Below are 25,538 nucleotides of genomic sequence, written 5' to 3'. Positions count from 1 at the left end.
CCCCCCCCCCCCCCCCCCCCACCCCCCACCACAGTGAGGGTGTAAATCACGCCCCTCAAATTTATTTTTCAGAGAGGCTCAAAATCTAGAGTAAAAACTGGGCTGTGCAGCGGGAGTGGCCGCTTTTCAGCCGGAGCCTGACACTGACAGAATGTGGGAAAGCTCCACCCTCTGGCTCTGTGGGCTGGACAATTGTCTATTCTAAAGATTGTTGCAAAGTCATTATTTCACTGCTGTTCCCTCGATATCGCGGTTTTAAATTTTAAGAGGTGCCCATTCCATCTTTCGAGTATCCATTGGTGCTGCTGAGTGCTGGCAGCCCTCAGCAGCTCGGCCCAGTTGTCACCCTCCACTCTTGATCAGAAAGTTGTGGGTTCATCCCCCCCCCCCCCCCCCCACTCCAAGCTAACCCTCCCAGCCAGGGCTGAGGGGCTGCTGCGTTGTCCGAGGTTACTGTATCCTTCCAGTGAAGCATGTGAATAGAGGTGGAGGTTACAGATCCTAACCCACTCTTGGAAGATGAGTGGGGGAGTGCTACCCAATTTCCTGAGCAGATTTCCATTCCTCAGCCAAGATGTCCGTAAACAAAACCTCTGGTTTTGAATCTCATTATCTTGATTTGCACCCTGATTTCCTAGAAAACAAATGGCCACACGTCAAAGGTAAGTGATTAGCTCTGGTGAGCTTTGGGATGTTATGGGGATGTGGCAGACTTATTTTCTTCTTCAACTCTTCAGGAACCTCCTCCTTAACCTGATGATCGCGTGGTGGTTTCCTCAAAGGGAAAGAAATTTCAGGAGAACGCTCTCCTTGCCCATTCCATCCTTCTTCAATCACACATGGCCTCACCAGTAATTTGATTCTTTTCCTGAACATTCTAGTAACCTCATCGCCATTGAGCCCCTTAATTTGGATCATGGCCGTTGCCATTATTCCGCTCAACACTTACATGTCCATTGACCTCTGCCCAAGCACCAGGAACCTTGTCATTGCCCCGGATCCAGTTGTGAATGGCTTCTGCCGGCTGATCCCAGTTAATCTGGAGAAAAAAAGCAATGATTGAGACAATTGTCCTCTGGGTTGGCAATCATCTTCATCAATAATCCGCCCCAAACCCTTCACTGATGTTCTCTGAGACTGCACTGTACCCTAACTTGCACCATGTCCTATTCACCCATTCTCAGTGTGCTCACTCATCTACATTCACTTTCAAACCAACAACATTTTGAATTGTAAAATTCAGATCCTCATGTTCAAATCCCTCGATAGCCTCATCCACCTCTTTAGGTAACCTCCCCTCCAGACCTACACCCCTCTCAGATCTCCATATGTACCTCCGAATGTGGTGTACTGTCAATTTTTGACTGACTATGCTCATGTGAAGCACCTTAGATAGTTACTACAGAAAAGGTGCTATACAAATGAAATGCATTTGGACTCAGTGCCTTGATTGAGGGGTGAAATTTCAATATTTACTCATTCTCCTGATTACTTCCATGAACTTTGTGATCGCAATAATCCTGTCTTATTGACTGTTTCTCCTCGACAGTGCGAGTAGCAGTGAGCGGAGTTGGCAGCTTAGTAAGTATGGAGTTTGGTGAAGTTGGGGAGGGAGGTTTTTCGCTTTCTTTTCTTTTGTCTTATTTTCCTAACTGCATTTACAGGTCAAAAAGGGCAGCACGGTAGCATGGTGGTTAGCATAAATGCTTCACAGCTCCAGGGTCCCAGGTTCGATTCCCGGCTGGGTCACTGTCTGTGTGGAGTCTGCACGCCCTCCCCCTGTGTGCGTGGGTTTCCTCCGGGTGCTCCGGTTTCCTCCCACAGTCCAAAGATGTGCGGGTTAGGTGGATTGGCCATGATAAATTGCCCTTAGTGTCCTAAAGAATAAGGTTAATTGGGGGGTAGTGGGTTAAGGGTATGGGGTGGATACGTGGGTTTGAGTGGGGTGATCATTGCTCGGCACAACATCGAGGGCCGAAGGGCCTGTTCTGTGCTGTACTGTTCTATATCTATATCTACCAAAACCCCAAAATGATGGAAGATTATTAAGGCATTAACTGAGAAATACGAGGGATAAGAAAACATGTTTGAGACTAAGAGAAAGAGGCTAAAGTTAAAGTAAGGGAGTTTCTTTAAAATTAAGCAATTAACAAGGTCCGTGGGACTCAGTAAGTCCAAGTTTAAGTCATGGCGGGTGAGGTCAGCCATGTGGAATGTGTGACCTGTTATATGTGGGAAGTCATGGCCCCTATTGGCGTCCTAGATGACGATGTGAGCAGGCACTTCTCCTGAATGCAGAAACCTGAGCTGCAGGTTTCGGAGTTCGAGCGGTGACTGGAGCGCACATCCGTGAGGCTGAGAATTACATGGATAACATGTTTAGAGAGGCGGTCACCCCACAGCTCAAGGGAGTGTTGAGGAAGAAAGAGTGGGTGACCTACAGGCAGTGAAAAAGAAAGAGGCAGGTAGTGTAGGCGTCCCCTGCGTCTCACTCACAAATCAGGTTTCCATTTTGGAAGCTGATGGAGGGAGCTCCAGGGAGTGCAGACAGAGCTCAGCTTCCGGCACCACAAGGGGTCTGACTGTACAGGAGGGGGAGGAAGAAGAAAGCAGGAGTGATAGTGACAGAGGATTCATTAGTTAGGGGCAGGTAGGCATTTCTGCCCCACAGAGGTGCCTCCAGGATATTGTGTTGTCTCCCTGGTGCCAGGGTCAAAGATGTCACTGAACCGCTACAGGGCATCCTGAAGGGGATGGGTGGCAAGACAGAGGCTGTGATACACATTGATACCAGTGACATAGGGAGAATGAGGGATAACGCCTTGCATCTAGAATTTAGCACGTTAGCCAGAAGACTAAAGGGCAAAGCCTCAAAGGTTGTAATCTCCGGATTGACCCCGGTGCCGTGTGTTAGTGAGTACAGAAATAGAATAGGGCAGATGAATGTGTGGCATGGGGAGATTTTCACTGAATTCAGCCACATTTCGGTGGGGGTCGAAAGACAGCGGAAAGACCGGCTCCTTAGCGATTCAGTCACCGTTTCGGGAGACCATGGGCGGGTTTCTCCACTCCCGCTGCAGTCCGTAGCGATTTGGTCAAGCGCCCCCCAGCAATGCAATTCCACTCGACTCCCGACCATGGGATTTTCTGGGTCACCTGTCCCACAGTATAAGGTGACCAACCACCCACCCCACCGACCCCCCCCCCCCCCCCCCCCCCCCACCAGAGACCCCCATAAGAGAATCATGCTTCGGGCAAATGGGATTGTTGTGATGCTCCTGTCTCCCGCTTTGAAGGCATCAAGGTTCACGTGGGTGTGGATCGGTACAAGTATTTGCCAGCATGGCTCTGACATTGCGGACCTTATGGTGGGCCAAGGCAGTCGGTGTTTAGTGTAGGTGTCCCAAAGCCATCGGGGGGGGGGGGGGGGGGGGGGTGTCCCAAAGCTATCGGGGGGGGGGGGGGGGGGTATCCCTAAAACCATCGGAGATGTATCTCTCCCAATAATGAGATTAGGAGGCAGTTTAGATAAGAATCAGATGTGAATTGATTATGTGTAGTGACAGTTTACCTAGACGATTGGGAAATCAATTAGGTATACATTTTTAAAAATAAATTTAGAATGCCCAATTCTTTTTTTCCAATTAAGGGGCAATTTAGCATGGCCAATCTACTTACCCTGCACATCTTTTGGGTTTGTGAGACCCACGCAGACATGGGGAGAATGTGCAAACTCCACACAAACAGCGTCCCGGGGCTGGGATCGAATCCAGGTCCTCGACACATTGAGGCAGCAGTGCTAACCACTGTGCCACCGCGCTGCCCCTTCAATGAGGTGTACATACGATCATGTCTGGAGTCAAGGAATTTGATCGGGACAAACAACCAAACGGTATGATTGGCTGGACCCTCAGAAGCAGACAAGGCAATTTCCAACGAACAGCCTCGGAGCCAAGGCAGTGCAGAAAACCTTTGTAAAGGCAGTTTAAAATGTCTTCACTGGACCTGGACAAGACATTTCCCCGACTTGCATATAAGCTGGTTTTATCTTTCAGATTTATTTAATTTGGATGTTGTTTGGGCAACAGGGGAAGTCTTAAGGAGTTTGGGTAGCATAGATATATTTTGGAAGGTGTACGTTCTACATACACTGGGTGCGTATTTAGTAATTCAAATGCTTAATCGTCATATAGAAGAGTGGTCCAGTTTGTGTGTGTTTGTCTTTGCTTTACTTTAATAAATACTCTTTAATAATTGTCAGACGATGACTGGACAGTTTATTTTCACTAGGGTTTCACTCACGTCAAAACAAAATAAAACTCTACACCCCCACAATTCGGTGTTCTAATCTGGGGTACCCTCCCAGATAACATTCCGGTGCTTTGTGACACCAGCTCCTTCACCCTGTCAGTGACACCTTCTTTCCTGATGATGGAAGCACTTACAAGATTATTCCAAATAAAAAGCTTAAAAGGGAAAATAAAGCAATCGGACACTTAATAATTTGTTAGCAAAAATAATTCATTACCTTTGCATTTTCTTTCTTCTGAATTCCCTCGTAGGTTACTCCCTCGGTGGGCTGGATCACTCTCGGTGCCTTCCCAGTGGAAATGAGATGCACAGATTCCACCTGTGAACAGGTCAGACAGGGGTTTGGTAATGTGGGGCCCAGCAATCAGACACCCCGCTGATCCCTCTGCCTGATCAGCAGATAATATCCCCGAGGTGTCAGCCACAGCTCCCTCAGTGAGGCAGCTTGCTCTCCCAATGCTGGCTCAGAGCTTGTGCACATAACCCACTCTGTCACTCCCAGCACAGTGCTGAGGAAGTGCTGCCCGCTTCAAGGTGCTGACCTTTCGATTGAACCTTAAATCAAAGCCGCATCTGAATTGTTAGCTGGTTTCCTGGTCAATATTTGTCCTTCAATCAGCATCACTAATACAGGTTATGTGGTCATTACCGCATTGCTCTTTGTACAACTTAGGAGCAGGCCATCCTCAAACCTGCTCTGTCATTGATTAAGATCCTGGCTAACCTGATTGTAGTCTCAACTCCCCATTCACAACTATCCCCAATAACTTTTGGCTCCCTTGCTGGTCAAGAATCTATCTGTATCTGCCTTGCTGGGATCTTCCTGTGCACAAATTGGCTGCTGCTTTTCCCACGTTATAATATACCTCAATCTCTCATGGCTATCTATCGCAATATGTTTTTCAGTCTCACTCTTTCTCCTTCTCTCTCTCTCTTTCTCGCTCAGTATATTTCGGAAAACATCGACCTAACCTTTTGAAAGGCAGTTACACCATCTTTTCTTTCAATTTGTTCATGGGATGGGGACGTTGCTGGCAAAGCCTGCATTTGTTGCTCATCCCTAACTTTCCTTGAGAAGTTGATGATGAGCTGCCTTCTTGAACTCCTGCAGTCCATGTGACGTAGGTACACCCACAGTGCTGTTAGGAAGGGAGTTCCAAGATTTGACCCAGTGACAGTGAAGGAACGGTCGATATGTCAGGGTGGTGAGTGACTGGGAGGGGAACCTCCAGGTGGTGGGGTTCCCAGCTTAATGCTGCTCTTGTCATTCTAGATGGTAGTGGCCGTGGGTTTGGAAGGTGCTGTCTAAGGGACCTTGGTGAGTTACTGCAGTGCATCTTGTAGACGGTACACACGGCTGCCACTGTCCGTCGGTGGTGGAGGGAGGTGATGTTTAAGGTGGTGGATGGGGTGTGTCAGGGTATCACACAATGCTGTTTATAATTAGCCTTACCATTCCCTTTATTCCTTCAGGAAAGAGGAATCGATTGTATAAGGTGTTGATGGTATCATCGGGAAACACTTCACATTCCCGCTGCATGAGAATGGGACCTGTATCCAAACCATCGTCTGCCCAGAAAATACTGAACCCTCCTTTCCTGTCTCCGTGTATCAGAGTCCTGCGGAGAAAACAAGGGAAACCAGGCATTTAACCAAACTTTGTTTATTCATGAAGCATGGCACTAAACCCTCCTGACCAGGAAAATCCACAGTCTGATCCAGTCAATGCCCAGATTGAGTCAGGTTGACAATGGCCACTATAACTCTGTTCTGCGGAGAATTACCCAGCCTTTCCAATCCTGTCCCCATAGCTACAATATTCCAGTCCTGACAACATGCTGGTCAATCTGCTCTGGAACCTTCCCAAGGCAATAACATCCTTTCTGGAATAAGGTGGCCAGGACTGCCCACAATACTCAAGCTGTGAGCTAACTGATGTTTTGTACAGTTGCAGTTTTACATAGTTCCGAGATGACTTCCTGCTCTTCTATTCTATGTCTCAGCCAATAAATGGAAGGATTCCACCTGACTTATCAACCTGTCCTGACACATTCAGGGACCTGTGGACACTCACTCCGAGGTTCCTCATCCCCTCTACTCCTCTCAGTATCCTCCCGCTTATTGTGTTATTCTTTGCCTCGTCTGGCATCCCCAAATGCATCACCTTACACTATAGAATCCCTACAGTGCAGAAGGAGGCCATTTGGCCCATCGAGTCTGCACTGACCTTCTGAAGGAGCACCCTATCTAGGCCCTATCCCCAAAACTCCATAACCCCACCTAACCTCCTCATCTTTGGACACTAAGGGACAATTTGGCATGGCCAATCTACATAACCTGCACATCGTTGGACTGTGGGAGGAAACTGGAGCACCCGGAGGAAACCCACGCACACACGGGGAGAAGGTGCAAACCCCACACACTCACCCAAGGACTTAATCGAACCCAGGTCCCTGGTGCTGTGAGGCAACAGTGCTAACCACTGTGCCGTCCTTCTCTGGATTCAATTCCAGTTTCTACTTTTCAGCCCATTTGACTTGTCCATTAATATCTTCCGGCAGTCCACAGAAATCCTCCTCGATATCAACCACGTGGAACAAAAAAGATGCAATTGCATTGCTTGGTATAGCCCACAGACCAGTGGTTCCCAAGCTGGGGTCCGTGGAACCCACATGGTCCAGGGGTTCGTGGCAAGACAGGAACATTTAAAAAGTTTGAACAATGCTACAGAGCTGCTTGGCCAATTATAGAGGAGCTTCTCCAGCCACCAGGACTGGGGAAGATGCAGCCACAGACATGAAGGAAAGTGAGAGTGGAAATTACAAAGACTGGCCATGATTTTACAGTCTTCCCTAGACTCGGGTTGGGGCAGAGGACTGGAGAATTGTAAACATTACACCCTTTTCAATACAAGGTGCAAAGATAACCCAGCAACTACAGACCAGTCAGTTTAACCTAGTCTGCTGGGGATATTCCTACACACTGGGCTGGTGTGCCGTGCAATTCCAGCCGCACCTGCCCCAGAGTCACAAAGTGAATTAACCAATGATTCTTATACAAATACCCCAAGTCTTGGCAGCCCAATCATTACGGTCACCAGGTTTGTAAATTATTGTTTCTTTACAACAAGAATTATAATGAAATATGCAGCAAAAACAGCTGGTTAACTAATTCCTAATTCCCCACAGTAGCAAAATGGATACGGAATTGACTAAGTGACAGGGAACAGAGTGACAGGGAACAGAGTGACGATTAACAGTTGTTTTGCCGGTGGAGTTCCCCAGGCATCAGTGTTGGAAATGACTTAGAACTTGGTCGTCCACATCACAATTTTAACACGTGCAGGTGATACAAAACCTGTGTTGTGAACTGGGAGGAGGACCATGCAAGACATCAAAAAGGCAAGGTGGGGAGCGGCACGTGGCGTAGTGGTTAGCACTGGGACCGCGGCGCTGAGGACCCGGATTCGAATCCCGGCCCCGGATCACTGTCCGTGTGGAGTTTGCACATTCTCCCCGTGTCTGCGTGGGTCTCACCCCCACAACCCAAAGATGTGCAGGGTAGATGGATTGGCCACGCTAAATTGCCACTTAATTGGAAAAAAAAGAATTCGGTGCTCTAAACTTCAAAAAAGGAAACAAAAGACAAGTTGGGGAGTAAGCAGACAGGAGGCAGATAGAAATTAATGAGGAGAAATGTGAAGTGATTAGTTTTGGTAGGAAAAACATGGAGAGACAATACAAAATTAATGATACAATTTGAAAGTAGGTGCAGAGAGCGAGGGACCTGTGTGTATATGTACATAAGTCACTGATGATGGCAGGAGAGCAACTAATAAAGTTTACAGTATCCTAGACTTTATCAATAGGGGCATCGAGTACAAAAACAAGAAAGCCACAGAGAACCTGCCTGAAACACAGACTTAAAACTCAACAGGTATATTGTGTCCAGTTGTGGCTGCCACAGTTTGAGAAGAAGGTGAAGACATTGGAGAGAGCGCAGAAAAGATTCACCAGAATGGTTCCTGGTGTGAGGGACTACAGATATGAAGAAAGATTGGAGAAGTTAGGACTGTTTTCCTTGGAGAAGAGAAAGTTGAGAGAAAATTCGATAGAGATATTCAAAATCACGAGGGTCTGGGGAGAGTAGTAAGCGAGAAACTTTTACCATTGGTAAAAAAATGAGAGATTTAAGGTAATTGGCCAAAAGATTGATGAAGACATAAAGAAACAAGTGCTTTGGATCTAGAATGTACTGTCTGTGAGTGTGGTGGAGACAGATCCACACAGTGAGTGGTTAGGATCGGGAATGTACTGTCTGTGGGTGTGGTGGAGGCAGAGTCACACAGCGAGTGGTTAGGATCTGGAATATACTGTCTGTGAGTGTGGTGGAGATAGATTCACACAGCGAGTGGTTAGGATCTGGAATGTACTGTCTGTGAGTGTGGTGGAGCCAGATTCAATTTAAGGTTTCATGAGAAAATTGGATTATTATCTGAGAAGGAGGAATGTGCAGGATTAGGGGCAGATGCAAGAGAGTGGCTCGAGGTAAATTACTCCTCCAGAGAACTAGCACTGACATGATGGGCTGAATGGTCTCAATAAATGCTGTAACCATTCAATGATTCTATGATACCATGAGGGGTTTGGGATAGGGTAAAACGGTTTCCACTCCAGAAGAATTGGCAATCAAAGGATGTATCTTTTTTTATTCTTTCACAGAATATGGGCATCCCTGGCCAGTCCAGTACTTATTGCCCATCCCTAATTGCCCTTATGCAGGTGGTGGTGAGCTGTATCCCTGAACTGCTGCTGTCTATGTGGGGTAGGTACACCCACTGTGCTGTTAGGGAGGAAGTTCCAGGATTTTGACCCAGCGACAGTGAAGGAACGGCGATATATTTCCCAGTCAGGATGAATCATAGAATTTACAGTGCAGAAGGAGGCCATTCGGCCCATCAAGTCTGCACCAGCTCCTGGAAAGAACACCCCACCCAAGGTCCACACCTCCACGCTATCCCCACAACCCAGTAACCCCACCCAACACTAAGAGCAATTTTGGACACTAAGGGCAATTTAGCACGGCCAATCCACCTAACCTGCACATCTTTGGACTGTGGGAGGAAACCGGAGCACCCGGAGGAAACCCACGCAGACACGGGGAGAACGTGCAGACTCCGCACAGACAGTGACCCAAGCCGGGAATCGAACCTGGGACCCTGGAGCTGTGAAGCAATTGTTCTATCCACAATGCTACCGTGCTGCCCTGCTATATGATAATGATCTGTTCCTGCGCTATATGATTTGAAATCTATATTCAATTCTCTTTAGAAAGTTGTTATTGAATCTGTCTTGCAGGATCACAGCAACTCATGGTGGACAGATATTCTCTTCCTCTCCCCCACTGGTTCTTTTCCCAATCATCTTAATCCCTGCCCCCTGGTTATTGTTGGCTTCAGATGTTTGTTTCTTTCCAGTGTTGACAGATTCTACTCCATCAAAATCCTTCATAGAATTAGAACATTTGTCCAGAATTCTGGCTTTAACCTTCTCTGCTCAAAGAATAGCAACTCCACTGTCTCCAGGTCTCCCACATTAACTGAAGTCCTTCATCCCTGGTCCCATTCCAGTCAATCCCCTGTGAAGCCTTTCCATGGCCTTGATATCCTTCCTAAAGAGTGTTCCCAGAATTGGACACAATACTCATCTGAGATCCACAACAACGTTCCCTCGAAGCGGCATAGCCATGGAGAACCAAAAGCCCCCATGCAGGCCACACATGAGACCCTCTCCTTAATAACTGCACATGTAACATGCAAAAAGTGTAAAGGACTTGCTCACTCCAAAATGAAATAAGGGTCTAAGGGTTGGTTTGGCACAAAGATTGATTGGCATCCTCTTACCAGTTGATAGCGGAGGCTCCCCTGTGCCTGGGCAGTAGGGATGGGTGGTAGATGATGGACCCATGCTTGGGAAAGTCAATCACTTCCATCGGAATGAACTGGGAGCAGAAAGGCAGCACATTAAGTTCCGGTCTGAGGCTGGTGTACTCGTTCACTATCTCTGGAATCGCCTTCCCTTTCACCCGCCAGCGGGCATACTTGAACAAGCGGGTTCCGTCCTTCGCACCTTCTGCAGCTGATGGAGAAAATGCAACAGAGATGATTAAAAACAAGACCCATCATTTGTTGCCCATCCCTAATTGCCCTTGAGAAGGTGGTGATGAGCTACCTTCTTGAACCGCTGCAGTCCCTGTGGTGAAGGTACACCCACTGTGCTGTTAGGAAGGGAGTTACAGGATTTTGACCCAGTGACAGTGAAGGAATGACGATATATTTTCAAGTCATGGTGGTGAGTGACTCGGAGGGGAACCTTCAGGTGGTGGGGTTCCCAGGTATCTGCTGCTCTTGTCCGAGACGGTGGTGGTCGTGGGTTTGGAAGCTGCTGTCTAAGGAACCTTGGTGAGTTCCAGCAGTGGCTCTTGTAGATGGTACACATGGCTGCCCCTGTGCATTGGTGGTGAAGGGAATTAATGTTTAAGGAGGTAGTGGGGCGATAGAAGGATAAGTGACATCACCACCTGCCCCTGGACGCATAGGAGACTATCCGAGTCTAAACGACGCTGAGGTTCTGACATTTCAATGAGATATTAGACGGAGGCTCTGTCGACCTTCTCAGGTGGATATACATATCCCATAGCCCTATAGCATAAAAGAGCAGAGTTCTCCGTCGTTTCCTTGCTGATATTTATCCCTCAATTAACATCACTAAAATACAGATGGTCTGCTGTAATGTGTGAGAGAATTGGAAAGCTCTATGGCTCCTGTACAATTGACCATTTCCCTGAGCATTCACCGGGTGCACCAACAGTCACTGAGTTGGAGCTAATCATGAACAGCCTTCATTCCCATTCCCACAGGAATTTCAGGGTGTGCTTTGCAGCTGCACAGCTGATAAAGGACTCAACAACTTGCTCAAAACTAAAGGTGAGAAATGGTTGCCCATTTTGGATTCAAATGGAATCCGACCTCCAACTTCCACAGCATTAATTCTGTGTTGAAAGTAAATACTGTGGAGATAATTTTCAGTCTGGAGTGGCCTCTTTCCTCTTTACCTCGACATAGAACCACCCCACCCTGGAGCATCAGAATTCCCTCCACCTGGACAGTCACTAAATAGAAAACCCCAAAGGCGAAACACTGCAAACAAACGGGCCAAACTTCAACAAGTAGAGGCAGACTGTCCGGTAAGGGTTAATCTGCAAAGCACGTTAACACCAAAGCCAGGTCGATGCTACGTAAAGACGCTGGAGGGTTGGGGAGGGGGGGGGGGTGCATTTCTCACAATGGCCATCGAACAATCTCGTTAAAGAAACTGGGAGAATATCGGAGCTGATGGCCCCGGACAACACAGACATTCTACAAACACACATCAACAACAGCGAAGGAGAAGTTGACTTTATCGCAGACGCTTTGGGAGCCAGAGACATTACACCTGGATGGTTCCCATTGATTTGGCTGTGGAGCCAACATTGCGATCAATGGGTTTGTCTGAACCAAGAATAAAGTGATGAAAAAGCCGCTAAGCACTGACATTCCAAACAGGATGTCTACGGGAAATATGCTTTTATATTGTTGATAAAGTTTTGTAATTAAAAGTCCAAGTCCGTAGGGTCTGACATTCAGCCAGCAAGGAGAGTCAGGAAGAGTCAACCTGGCCCACAGTTTGCACCAGAGCGATCGGCCGCGTGGGGAGCTGTAAGTATCAGCCTGATCCAATGGGTATTGAGATTTAAGGATAGTGCGGAGGCTCGAGATACACTCTGGCGGCTTCCTGTGCTAACTAATGAGGTTTATTAATGAAAGGCAAAGGCTGGTTTATGTACAGATACAGAACACTTTAGGATGGGTCTTAACCTCCAGCTCCAGGGTCCACACTGTCCGGGACACGGCTTCCAGGGTCCTGGGCTAACTCCCTATTGGACGGGTTTGGAATGCTCCCACGCGATTGGCTCCAAACCAGTCACATGGGCCACCATGTCCATCCCCATAAAGAGTCTTGGTTACAACACCAGGTTAAAGTCCAACAGGTTTGTTTCAAACACGAGCTTTCGGAGCGCAGCTCCTTCCTCAGGTGAATGGCGAGGTACCTCGCCATTCACCTGAGGAAGGAGCTGCGCTCCGAAAGCTCGTGTTTGAAACAAACCTGTTGGACTTTAACCTGGTGTTGCAAGACTTCTTACTGTGCTCACCCCAGTCCAACGCCGGCATCTCCACATCATCCCCATAAAGGGGCCGCACTATACATCCCTCCCTCACTTATGTCCCTTATTATATTTTACACAATAACTCTGTACATGGGAAAAGATATCAGGGAAGTGAGAGTTCATCAAAGAGTCAACCAGTCCAGGGACCTCTGTAATCCTCCCATGGGCTCATGTTGCCGACGCCCAATGATAGTCCAGGCGCCATCATCTTCTCGGTAAGGGAAGCGGTCTCAGCTCTGTGGTGTTGTGGGAGTCGAGTTGAGTCACATCAGACAATTAACCAATGGGCTCAGTTATTTGCCTGATTGTTTCCTCAAGGTGTTTTGTACAGTCCTCCTGGCCAACCCATTCAACGCAGGGTGGTGAATGCCCTTCACTCAAACTAAATTTTGGAAGTCGTCCCCTGTAGACCGGGCGGCGTTGTCAGATACACTGGATTCTGGCTGTCCCTTTGGAGCCAACCCTCGTTGTGAGGCGTTCACCGTGACGCCGAGGTCGTGCTCCCCGTTTCCTGTATCGACAGCCGCTGGGAGTGAGAACCCACCAACATTTAAAATGTCCTGCCCAAGAATGGGCCTGCAGAGCCAACGTGGACCTGGGTCTGTGGCGACCCGGCTGCTCCCTGGGGTGGAGCCTGACCGATGGAGACAGTGGGGACACGGCCAAACCATTCCTTCAATGGCTTTGTCAGTTCCTGACCACCATATACAGCTGCGTGCCAGCGTCTTTGCCGGCCCTGGGTGGACACCGTGCAGCTCCTGTAGGACAAGCCGCCTGGCTGCTGGTGGATAGGTGACTCGTGAGCCCCACAGGAAGGCAGCACCCTCACAGGTGAGATCACCTTGACGGGTCAAAGAGGGTCTGAGGTGCTCGGATTTCTCATGCTGCCACCCAGTCTGAATCGTCCGTTTTACTTTCAACAATTTGGGATGCCACTGGGTCCAGATCCAAATGTGGCAAACCGACACTGTCCAGGAAATTCACGGCTACTCCTGGATTACTGGTGGTGGCAGAATGATTTTCAACAGGGGGAGTCAGCTCAATCCGTCTGCATTGGTGATCTGCGAGCCAGGCCTGTGCTGGAAATGTAGCTGTCGGCCCCAAAAAGGAGGCCCAAATCTGTACCCTTGCCAAGGTTATTGGAGGTATTGGTTTGAACCGCTCAAAAGGCCCAATAGTGGCTCATGGGCAGTGATTATAACAAATCACCGTCCATTCACATATTGGTGGAATTTCTTCACACCGTTATATGACTAATCCCTCTCTCTCTCAATTTGAGCATAGTTCTGCTCCGCTTCCAGGAGGTAGAGGTGATGGGCCACACGATACCATCCCCATCTTCTGGGATAGTACTGCCCCTATCCCATACGGAGACGCATCCCATGTGAGGACAATCAGTTCCCCAGGGTCAAAGCGAACTGAAAGATTTGAGGATTACAAAGCTTGAAGCTTCTTCTTGAGGCTCCCTCCATTGGCACCGTTGATGTTTCTTTCGTACCTGGTGTAAAGTTGCCAATGTTGTACCTACATTTGGAAAGAACCTGCCATAATAATTTACCATGCCGAGGAACGATTTGAGCTCAGTTACATTCTTGGGTGCTGGGACCTCACGGAGAGCCTTGACTCACTCCTCGAGGGGATGTGGACGTGTTGCATCAACACGGAATCCTAAACATGTCACTTCTGAGGCCTGGAATGTATCCCCCCCCCCCCCCCCCCCCACCCCCCTGGAAACTTTTCAGCACCTCCTCTCAGCTAGACATGTGTTCCTCAGGGTAGTCCCAGTGACTGAAACATCGTCAAGGTAGACCATCACATTGGAAATTCCTTGAAGGAGGTTTTCCATTGTATACTGGATAATAGCGCAGGCTGATGCTAGACGGAATGGCTGATAAATACCAAGGTGTATTTATTGTGATGAACCTCTGGGACTCTTCGTCCAATTGTGGGTATGTGGGGTTGAGATCTAGTTTGGAGTAGGTAAAGTCTCCTGCCAGCTTGGTGTAGAGGTCCTCTATCCTGGGCAACCTGACTGATGATTCATTTGCAATCCCCACAGATTCTGATGGATCAATCCGGGACTATCGGGAATGTCCACTCGGAAAGCTGATCTGGTCGCATCATGCCCAGTTCTTCTGATCGCTTCATCTCAGTTTCAACCTTCTGATGCAGGGCATGGGGAATTGGTCTGGTTCTAAAAACCTTGTGTATTGAATCCAGATTGATATAAAGTTTGGCTTTCACCCATTTGATCCGGCCTGGCTCGCTGTGAAAAACATCCTCGTATCTTCACAGAGCATCTCGAGGGACACCATTGGAAATTTAAAACATTTCCAGCCAATTGAGTTTGAGTGTCTGTAACCAGTCCCCTCCCAGGAGGCTGGGTCCGCGCCCTTCACAACAGCCAGGGGTAGGTGGGCCTCTTTCTCTTGGTAAGTCACTGGTGTTGTTGGTCCTGAGGATTTTCAGGGTTTCCCCAGCGTAAGTGGAAAGTCTCAGCTGTGATGATGTGAAAGTTTGAGCTCCATCATGAATATACTTCAAGGCCTGTTCCCCCACAACTGTCACCAAGGCTCTGGTGTGACTTTCTCAAGGGTCTGCCATTCACACCTCGGATGGTTTCAATGAGGGGACTTCTTGTTTACCTGGACTACGTTCAAACGGTACATTGCGAGCTCCTCCTCAGAGCTCCCCTACACTTTGTTCAGTGGCATTGAACATAAGAACTAAGAACCAGAGTTGGCAGTTCAACCTCTTGAGCCAACTCCACCATCAATACGATCATGGCTGATCTCATCTCGATCTCAACTCCACTTTTCTGCCCATTCTCCACAACCCTCAACCCATTACTATTAATCTCCTCCTTAAATTGACTCAATGTCCCAGCATCCAGCAGACTCTGGGGTTGTCAATTCCACACATTCACCAAACTCTGGGAGAAGTAATTTCTTCTTATCTCTGTTTTAAATTCACTAAACCTTATCTTAAAACAATGACCTCACGTTCTAGCCGGCTGCTGCTGGTGTTATTCTTTGCATTGTCGTGCTGTGCCTCGCGTGGCAACGTGCTTGAATAAAACTCTACGATAACAGAAATACACAAACTTTCGACAATGGCAGCTCTCTTGGGGCTGGTCCTCCCACATCGAGAGCATCACACCCTGTCTCAGGTGGACATCCTGCTCTTGTCCTGGTCCTTTAGCGTGGGTCCAGTCCCGAGGACCGTGTTTGGTTCTCTGCTCTGCCTGTTGACTCTGCTGTTCACCTCACAGCCTTACCGCCCCAAACTTGATTGGCGTCCCCTTCGGCCGTGTTTGGAGCTCAGTGGCACCTTTTCTGGCACATTCCATTTCCCGAGCTACCTCAATCGCTTTTTCCAAAATTCATTCTTTTGGATGTAGAGATGATGGAATCCACAAGGTAAACACAGCGTGTTCCTTCCCCCCCCCCCCCCCCCCCCCCCCCCCCAAATCATGAAGTACTGTGGGCAGCAAGCGAATCTTTCACCTCATCGCCAATGTAGTGGCTCGGGACAGCACTCTGGTGGACTCCAGTCGTAACAAAGGGGTTTATTAATGAAAGGTAAAGGCTGGTATATCCACAGGCACCAAACACAACCGGAATAATCTTAGCTCTCCAGCCCCCGAGTCCACACGGCCTGGTCCCCTGCTTCCAGAGTTCCGTGCTAACTCGCTATTGGCTGAGGTTCAAGTGCTCCTGTGCGATTGGTCCGAGCTGGTCATGTAGGCCGGCTCTGTCCCCTTAAAGGGGCTGTGCCACCACAGATGGCTTAAGTGTAGCGACTAAATCCTGAAGGGTTTGAGTTAAACCAATTAAGATTTCAGCAGAAAGATGGGGGCCGGTCTGCGGGTTTTCACTTTTGTTAATAAGTCTTGTTTTTGAACACTGCACAGTGTATTCCACGAGTTTAGCATTCATTTATTAGGGCATTAGAAGTGCTTTTAGTTAATAAATAAATTTATGTTTCACCCGAAAACCATGCGTCCATGTAAATGTATCCCTTACAAAAAAGAGACCTACCCCTGAGGGACTCTACATACCGAGAGGATCTTCTTTGCCATCTTTATCTGGGATGGTGAATATTCCGACAATCTCGTGTCCCGCCTTTTTGAGTTCTTTGTACACCTCTTGGCCGAACAGGCTCTGTCCGATCACAGCAATCTTCATCCTCCTTAAACAGAGCGCAAAAACCTGCTAAGACTGACAGAAAGCAAAGAGCTGAAATTCTAACAGCACAACAAGCAGAGAATGCTTTATCCTCCCGAAACTTCCCCTCAGTATCCAAAGATGTGCTGGTTAGGTGAGGTTATGGGGATTGGGCGGGGGGGGGGGGGGGGGGGGGGGTGGACCTATGCAGGGTGCTCTTTCTGAGGGTTGGTGCAGATTTGATGGGCTGAATGGTCTCCTTCTGCACTGTGGAAAAATGGAAGTTCAGTCAGTATCACAATGAGGGAAATAACGGCACACACACACACACACTGGAAAATCTGTTTTAGGAATGTTGATTGACAAGTACGCCAGCAATAACTCCCCTGTGTTGTAGCACCCCCTCAGTACTGACCCTCTGAAAGTGCGGCACTCCCTCAGTACTGACCGTCTGACAGTGCAGCACTCCCTCAGGACTGACCCCCTGACAGTGCAGCGCTCCCTCAGTACTGACCCTCTGACAGTGCAGCACTCCCTCAGTACTGACCCACTGACAGTGCAGCACTCCCTCAGTACTGACCCACTGACAGTGCAGCACTCCCTCAGTACTGACCCTCTGACAGTGCAGCACTCCCTCAGTACTGACCCCCTGACAGTGCAGCGCTCCCTCAGTACTGACCCTTTGACAGTGCAGCACTCCCTCAGCACTGACGCTCTGACAGTGCAGCACTCCCTCAGTACTGACCCTCTGACAGTGCAGCACTCCCTCAGTACTGACCCTCTGACAGTGCAGCACTCCCTCAGTACTGACCCTCTGACAGTGCGGCACTCCCTCAGTACTGACCATCTGACAGTGCGGCACTCCCTCAGTACTGACCCTCTGACAGTGCAGCGCTCCCTCAGTACTGACCCTCTGACAGTGCAGCACTCCCTCAGTACTGACCCTCTGACAGTGCAGCACGCCCTCAGTACTGACCCTCTGACAGTGCAGCACTCCCTCAGTACTGACCCTCTGCCAGTGCAGCACTCCCTCAGTACTGACTCTCTGACAGTGCAGCACTCCCTCAGTACTGACCCTCTGACAGTGCAGCACTCCCTCAGTACTGACTCTCTGACAGTGCGGCACTCCCTCAGTACTGACCCTCTGACAGTGCGGCACTCCCTCAGTACTGACCCTCTGACAGTGCAGCACTCCCTCAGTACTGACCCACTGACAGTGCGGCACTCCCTCAGTACTGAACCTCTGACAGTGCAGCACTCCCTCAGTACTGGCCCTGTGACAGTGCAGCACTCCCTCAGTACTGACCCTCTGACAGTGCAGCACTCCCTCAGTATTGACCCTCTGACAGTGCGGCACTCCCTCAGTACTGACCCTCTGACAGTGCAGCACTCCCTCAGTACTGACCCTCTGACAGTGCGGCACTCCCTCAGTACTGAACCACTGACAGGGCAGCACTCCCTCAGTACTGACCCTCTGACAGTGCGGCACTCCCTCAGCAATCACAGCAGGATGTGTGTGAATCTCTGCAAGCTTATGAATGTCCATTTGCTGATTTCAATGTGGTAACTGCTCTCAGTAGTGAAGTTAAACTTGAGGTGCTTCTGTTAAAGGTTTTGTTTTAAGTTGTATGGATGTTAAAAGGAAAGCTCAAGGATTACTTAGTGTTGTATTCTTTGGCTGTTGTATTTGAATTGATGGTTGCGAAGATGTTCACTGTATGTTTTAAAAAGGTTAACTTGAGTTTATAGAATAAACTTTGTTTTGCTTTAAAAAATACTTTTCCATTTGTGCTGTACCACACCTGTAGAGTGGGACCGTGTGCTCCCCATACCTATTAAAAGTTGTGGGTCAGGTGAACTCCATGATACATTTTGTGGTTCTCTAAACCCTGGCCTGTAACAATGGACCATGCCATCCATGAGCATCAAAGTGGGAAGAGGATGCGGAAACCATTCCTGATCACTGCTTACTGAAGAACTGAGTCACTTTGTTTTCAAGGGTGTAAAACTCTCACAAAACCTCAAAGCTTGGACAGCACGGTGACACAGTGGTTAGCATTGCTGCCTATGGCGCTGAGGACCCGGGTTTCGAATCCCGGCCCTGGGTCACTGTCCGTGTGGAGTTTGCACATTCTCCCCATGTCTGCGTGGGTTTCACCCCCACAACCCAAAGATGTGTAGGTTAGGTGGATTGGCCACACTAAATTTCCCCTTAATTGGAAAAATAATTGGGTACTCTAAATTTATTTTTAAAAACTCAAAGCTCAGCCTTCAAAAATCAGAGAATTAGAGGGCTATATATCAGCTGATCCATTTTCCATATTTTCTATTGAGTGATCTGGCACTAAAATGATGCAAAGAATCTTGACAAGTTTATTGTCACTGGTTCCAGATTGAACAGGCAGATCCCTCAGAGTTCTCAAAGTTCTGGCTTTACAGCCATTCCGCATTGATATTCCACATCGTGAAAAGTCCAGTGTGCAGCTAGGGGCTGTTCCTTGGGAATGGAAATGAAAAGATAGGTAACAGCAGACTGCATCCCTAGGATATTCTTGCAAGGAAGAATGCATTTCCTGACAGGCTTAGCTTGCTGGTACTAGCAGAGGTAGCTTTGTGCTCATTAGGGACAATGCCTAACTCTGATCGGTACTCTAACTGTTATGGTGCAGGGTTTAAAAACTACAAAGTGTATTATGGAGTTCACCTGACCTATAACTTTTTCTGTTGAATTTGGCTACGATGGGCACAAGAGTCTTCACTTGAGGTGTGATTCAACAGTCTTCCCAGACACTTTAATCACTTTAATCAAAATATGCTTTTTTCTAAGAACTGAATTAACGTTTATATAAACATAGCAAGAATTTTTCTCAATTACAAACATGAAGATCCCACACAGCTACAGTAATCTATGTATAACACTTAATGAATTCCCCTTAACTGTTCCAATGAAAAAACAAAATCACAAAAACCAAAAACCCCTTTTCCAGGGCGTGGCCCAGCACTCTACATTTTCACTTGAATAAGACTGGCTTTTCCTGAGATTCTGACACTGTCTCACCAGCAGGTTTAAGTCCTTCCGGAAAGCAAACTATATCTTAAAAGCCACCACCAAGGTGATTTTTACTGGAACAGATATTTAAAATGATATTAGAGAGAGACTGGCACAAACACTCTGTTCTCTGTCTGAGTCCATAGCAGCCAAAACTGAAAGTGAAAGTAAAAACAGCTCACAGAGCCACAGCCCAGCTCCACCCACACAATGACATCACTGAAGCCATGTGATAAGACAAAAAACTTTATTAAAAACTTTCTTAGGGCAGTAGGGTAGCATAGTGGTTAGCACAGTTGCTTCACAGCGCCAGGGTCCCAGGTTCAATTCCCGGCTTGGGTCGCTGTCTGTACGGAGTCTGCACATTTTCCCTGTGCCTGTGTGGGTTTCCTCCGGGTGCTCCGGTTTCCTCCCACAGTCCAAAGACGTGCAGGTTAGGCGCATTGGCCATGATAAATTGCCCTGAGTGTCCACAAAGGTTGGGTGGGGTTACTGGGTTACGGGGATAGGGTGGAGGCGTGGGCTTGGGTAGGGTGCTCTTTCCAAGGGCCGGTGCAGACTCTATAGGTCGAATGGCCTCCTTCTGCACTTTAAATTCTATGATGAGGGACTCTCCCATAACATGACCCAGCCGACAAATAATTAGTTAAGAAGACTGATATTCAAACAACAACATTCAAAAAAGCTCCTTTTTATATCAATTTATATCAATGAAGGGATCAAATACATGGTTGCTAAAATTGTTGATGACACAAAGACAGGTCGGAAAGTAAGTTGTGAAGAGGATATAAGAGCCTCAATTTTCATCCAACCTGGGAAGTAGTGTGGAGGCAATTTGAGGGGGGGGGGGGGGGCTGAGCTCTGATTTTTCTCTCATCTGATGGATTATTTCTGAAGGTCCACGATAAAGATCTTTCTCTCTGCACAGCCTGTGAGACCTACAGGAAAGTCCAGGCCAGCACCAGCTGCAGACAGGGTGGGTTGAAATGGGTTGAAAATCCTTTTCAAACTCTCATGTGGAGAACTCTAGTCATATCTCAGTGAGGTTGATAGTTAATCTGCTGGAAGTGGAGCTTGCTTGTGAAGGCCCAGGCTAATACAAGTTAAAGTGACTCTCCAGGGGGGATTGCACAGCCTGAGAGCCCAGCCTGAATGTTCCAGCCAGAAGAACCTTGTTAGCAATCTATTTGGTGGTTTCAACACTCCATGTCCTGGGAAGGTAACTGGCTACAAGGATTAAATATCAGCAACAAGGGCACTCATCTCTCCTTCTTCCATTTTAATCCCTATGATCTTTCATCCACAAACATTAAAACCCTCCACCACTGATGAACAGTGGCAGCCGTGTGTACCATCTACAAGCTGCACTGCAGTAATTCACCAAGTTTCCTTAGACAGCACCTTCCAAACCCATGACCACTACCACCTAGAAGGACAAGAGCAGCAGATACCTGGGAACCCCACCACCTGGAGGTTCCCCTGAAAGTCACTTACCATCCTGACTGGGAAATATATCACCGCTCCTTCACTGTTACTGGGGTAGCATCCTGGAACTCCCTCCCTAACAGCATAGTGGATGCAGTTACACGTCAAGACTGCAGTGGTTCAAGAAGGCAGCTCACCACCACCTTCTGAAGGGCAACTAGGGATGGGCAATAAATGCTGGCCCAACCAGCGACGCCCACGTCCAGTAAATGAATAAAAATGTAAATTAATGTGCTGCCACAGCAACGTGGAGGCTGTTTGGCTGGATGGTTTGTGTGGGTCAGATTGGTGCCAACACTAAAGGGTTCAGTCATCCTTCTGTCTGAGGTTGGTTTGGAACCTGCCGCCTTCTCCTGCCTGTGTGGGAGGTGCCCTGCACATGCCTTCAGGCACAGAACTTAGAAAGAAGATTGCAAGAAATGTCCATGTGACCTGAGTTTACCATGGGGAGGAACAGCTAAGAAGCACAAGGTAAAGAGGATGCTAATCGCAGTTCTGGAGAAGAACCTCGTTTCGAGCTTCTCTCTCCACAGATGGCAGAATATCTGTTGAGTTTTTAATTGCAGTGAAGTTGGATCAAATTGTGTTTTATGTTTGGAATTTCAGACACACTGAGAATTTCTGTGGAGAGGAATCAAACAAGGTTCTATCCAAATGGCAGTCTTCAAACAGATCCTGACATTGAAGTGGGTCTTTGAGAATATAGCAGAGACTATGTTATCCTGTGTTATACATTTTAAACGAGCCAAGGCCTGTAGACAGCGAGGGCATGGAACTGTCCATTGAATAAGACCCATTGTTGCTGCTTCAGCATTGTCAAAGCCCACCAGTAAATTTAAGGGGTAAGAGGAGTCTCTTGGGGTTCTGTGCCACCAGGAATGTGATGATAAGAGAGAGAGAGGTTTTTAGACATGTGCCTTGTTGGTGGTAGCTGTGTCGGGAAAGGCCAGATATAATATAGCTGCTGGTGGATGTGACACAAGGAATGAAATGTTTGAGTGGGAAGTAAGAGTCCCTACATAGCAGAGGCTGATTTGGAAAGACTATGAGATTAGGTTTGTATTTAGATTTATTGTCATGTGTACCGAGGTACAGTGAAAGGTATTCTTTGTGTACAGTCCAGGCAATCGCTCCATACATGAAAATCATAGGACATATGATAAATACAGTGTAGTACATGGACATAGACATTGGGTGAAGCCTACAGGGTGTAGTGCTACACTGTAGAGAAGTTGTGTTGAGAGATCAGTTCAGTCCATAAGAAGGTCATTCAGGGGTCTGATAACAATGGGAAAAAAGCTGTTTTTGAACCTATTAGTGCATTTTCTCAAGCTTTTGTATCTTCTGCCTAATGGAAGAAGTTGGAAGAGTGCGTAAGCCGGGTGGGAGGGGTCTTTGATTATGCTGCCTGCTTTCCCCAGGCAGCAAAAGGTGTAGACAGAGTCAAAGGATGGGAAGCAGCTTTGACAAAAGAGTCATCGGAATCGAAACGTTAGCTCTTTTCTCTCCCTACAGATGCTGCCAGACCTGCTGAGATTTTCCAGCATTTTCTCTTTCGTCAATGGATGGGAAGTGGGTCTGTGAGATAGACTGGGCGGTGTTCACGACTCTCTGAAGTTTCTTACGGCCTTGGGCCGAGCAGTTGCCATACCAGGCTGAGATGCAGCCAGATAGGATGCTTTCTATGGTGCATTTGTAAAAGTTGGTAAGAGTCAGTGTGGACATGCCAAATTTCCTTAGTTTCCTGAGGAAGTATAGGCGCTGTATAGGTGCTGATTTAACCTGGTCCCACATTTGCGTGAGAAGTAATGCAAGTGCTTGTAACTATATATGGTGTATCTTTGCCACATCAACTAGTTAAATGAAACATCCTTTGCCTGTTAATTAATGTTTGAATTATATTGATTTTAGTCAGTTTGTTACAGTACAAGTTTGCAAAAGTGAAATTGCGGCCAGTGGTTTTCTTTCTGTTGGGGGTTTCTGCAGGGACCGTAACACTGGCCAGACCAACATTTATTGCCCATCCCTAGTTGCCCCTTGAGAAGGTGGTGGTGAGCTGCCTTCTTCAACCGCTGTAGTCCACGTGTTGTAGGTACACCCACTGTGCTGTTAGGGTGGGATGGGGTGGTGGGCAGGGGGGGGGTGAGTTCCAGGATTTTGACCCAGCAACATTGAAGGAACGGCTGATATGTTTCAAGTCAGGATGGTAGATTTGAGAGGGAAAACTCCAGGGGGGATGTTCCCAGGTATCTGCTGCCTTTGTCCTTGGAGACAGTGGGGTTTCTGGCTTTGGAAGCTGCTGTCTACAGAGCTGTGGGGAGTTGCTACATTGCACCTTGCAGAAGGTTCATATCAAAGTTCCCTCGAACTTTTTTCCATCCACACATGAATGTATTTTCTGAGGTACGACTGTATCAAGGTGATGTACAGGTGTGTATCAGCAGTGGGAACAAAAATATCCTCTGTAATCTATGTTTTTAAAAAGTTATCAACAGTATGGGTGAAGGAGGAAGAATCACAACCCCAGTCAGTGACATATCACCAAGCTGGCCCACAGATCACCAGATTTACTGAACTCAATTTGAAATTTACAATTGTGGCATTTGAACTCATGACCCCGAGTTCACCACCATCCATGAGAAAGGTATTTGTTGGGTTTTACATTAACCGGCCATGAGAGGAGTGCAATAAAGTTCACTTATTTCTTCACATCAGCAAACACAATGAGGCAGAGGAAAATGTTGCTGTGAATTTGGAAAGAGCTTGTTTTTTGTGGGCTGGAGAGTGAAGCTCAGAGAGACACAATTCCCCGTTAATACGGACGGGAACGACATCTGGGAACTGGGGAGGGCAGTCGCCATAGAGTCTTACAGCACAGAAAGAGGCCCTTCAGCCCATCGTGTCTGCACCGGCCATCAAACACCCATCGATTCTAATCCCATTTTCCTGCACTCGGCCCATAGCCTCGTCTGCTATGATCATTCATCTAAATATTTCTTAACTGTTGTGAGGGTTCCTACCTCTACCACCCTCCAGGCAAAGATTTCCAGATTCCCATCACCCAGTGGTGATAACACTTTGCCTCAAATTCCCTCGAGGGGTGGCACTGTAGCACTGTGGCTTCACGGGGCCAGGGTCCCAGGTTCGATTCCCAGCTTGGGTCAGTGTCTGTGCGGAGTCTGCACGTTCTCCCCATGTCTGCGTGGGTTTCCTCCGGGTGCTCCGGTTTCCTCCCACAATTCCCGAAAGACGTGCTGTTGGGTGAATTGGACATTCTGAATTCTCCCTCTGTGTACCCGAACAGGCGCCGGAGTGTGGGGACTAGGGGCTTTTCACAGTAACTTCATTGCAGTGTTAATGTAAGCCTACTTGTGACAATAAAGATAATTATTATATAAACCTCCTGCCCATTATCATTAATCGATACCCGATGGTTATTGACCCCTTCACGAAGAGGAAAAGTTCCTTTTTTATCCATCCTATGACCCTCATAATTCGATACACCTCAGTCAGGCCCCCCCCCCCCCCCGCCCCTTTTGGGATCAATTTTCCTTTAATCATTCTGCAGAACTAATGACAGCAAAGGATCAGTGGAACTAACTGACCCAAAACTCTCTTCCTATTTCATAACTTACTCTTAACTTAACTCCTGTCCCCCCCCCCCCCCACCCCCACCCCCCCCCCCCCCCCCCCCACCTCCCTTTCTCACCACTTCCCTCTCTCAAATCCTCACTGTGAATGAGGGCTGAGGGAGATGGTGAGGGGGAGGGTGGCGAGGAGGAGGGTGGCGAGGAGGAGGGGGAGAGAGGAGGGAGGAGGGTGGCGAGGGGAAGGGTGGCGAGGGGGAGGGTGTCGAGGGGAGGGTGTCGAGGGGGGGGTGCGAGGGGGAGGGTGTCGAGGGGGAGGGTGTCGAGGGGGGGGGTGTCGAGGGGGAGGGTGGAGGGGGAGGGTGGAGAGGGGAGGGGTTGGAGAGGGGGTGGCGAGGGGAGGTGTCGAGGGGGAGGGTGTCGAGGGGGAGGGTGTCGAGGGGAGGGTGTCGAGGGAGGTGTCGAGGGGAGGGTGTCGAGGGGAGGGTGTCGAGGGGAGGGTGTCGAGGGGAGGGTGTCGAGGGGAGGGTGTCGAGGGGAGGGTGTCGAGGGGAGTGTCGAGGGGAGGGTTCGAGGGAGGGTGTCGAGGGGAGGGTGTCGAGGGGAGGGTGTCGAGGGGAGGGTGTCGAGGGGGGGTGTCGAGGGGGGTGTGTCGAGGGGTGGGGGGGGTCGGGG

The 25,538-nt window shown here is 48.4% G+C and overlaps 1 protein-coding gene across 3 annotated transcripts in view; it reads right to left on the bottom strand.

Annotated features, from left to right (window-relative positions):
* The window catches only part of aldh1l1 (aldehyde dehydrogenase 1 family, member L1), a 280,087-nt gene that overhangs the window by 54,498 nt on the left and 200,051 nt on the right, over positions 1-25,538 (bottom strand). For 2 of the 3 annotated variants that reach the window (XM_038812102.1, XM_038812101.1), the window contains 5 exons: positions 16,637-16,796; positions 10,214-10,448; positions 5,765-5,930; positions 4,529-4,630; positions 950-1,039 (listed from right to left, as the gene is read on the bottom strand). In XM_038812102.1, coding sequence (XP_038668030.1) covers positions 950-1,039; positions 4,529-4,630; positions 5,765-5,930; positions 10,214-10,448; positions 16,637-16,763 — 720 coding nt within the window. In that variant the 5' untranslated portion in view covers positions 16,764-16,796. The remainder of the gene's footprint in view (positions 1-949; positions 1,040-4,528; positions 4,631-5,764; positions 5,931-10,213; positions 10,449-16,636; positions 16,797-25,538) is intronic. The other variant, XM_038812103.1, reaches the window with a different exon arrangement.

Source organism: Scyliorhinus canicula, chromosome 11 (assembly GCF_902713615.1).
Source record: "Scyliorhinus canicula chromosome 11, sScyCan1.1, whole genome shotgun sequence".
Classification (NCBI taxonomy): domain Eukaryota; kingdom Metazoa; phylum Chordata; class Chondrichthyes; order Carcharhiniformes; family Scyliorhinidae; genus Scyliorhinus; species Scyliorhinus canicula.
Note: the sequence above shows the minus strand (reverse complement) of the source record. Positions and strands in the feature narration are given on the sequence as shown.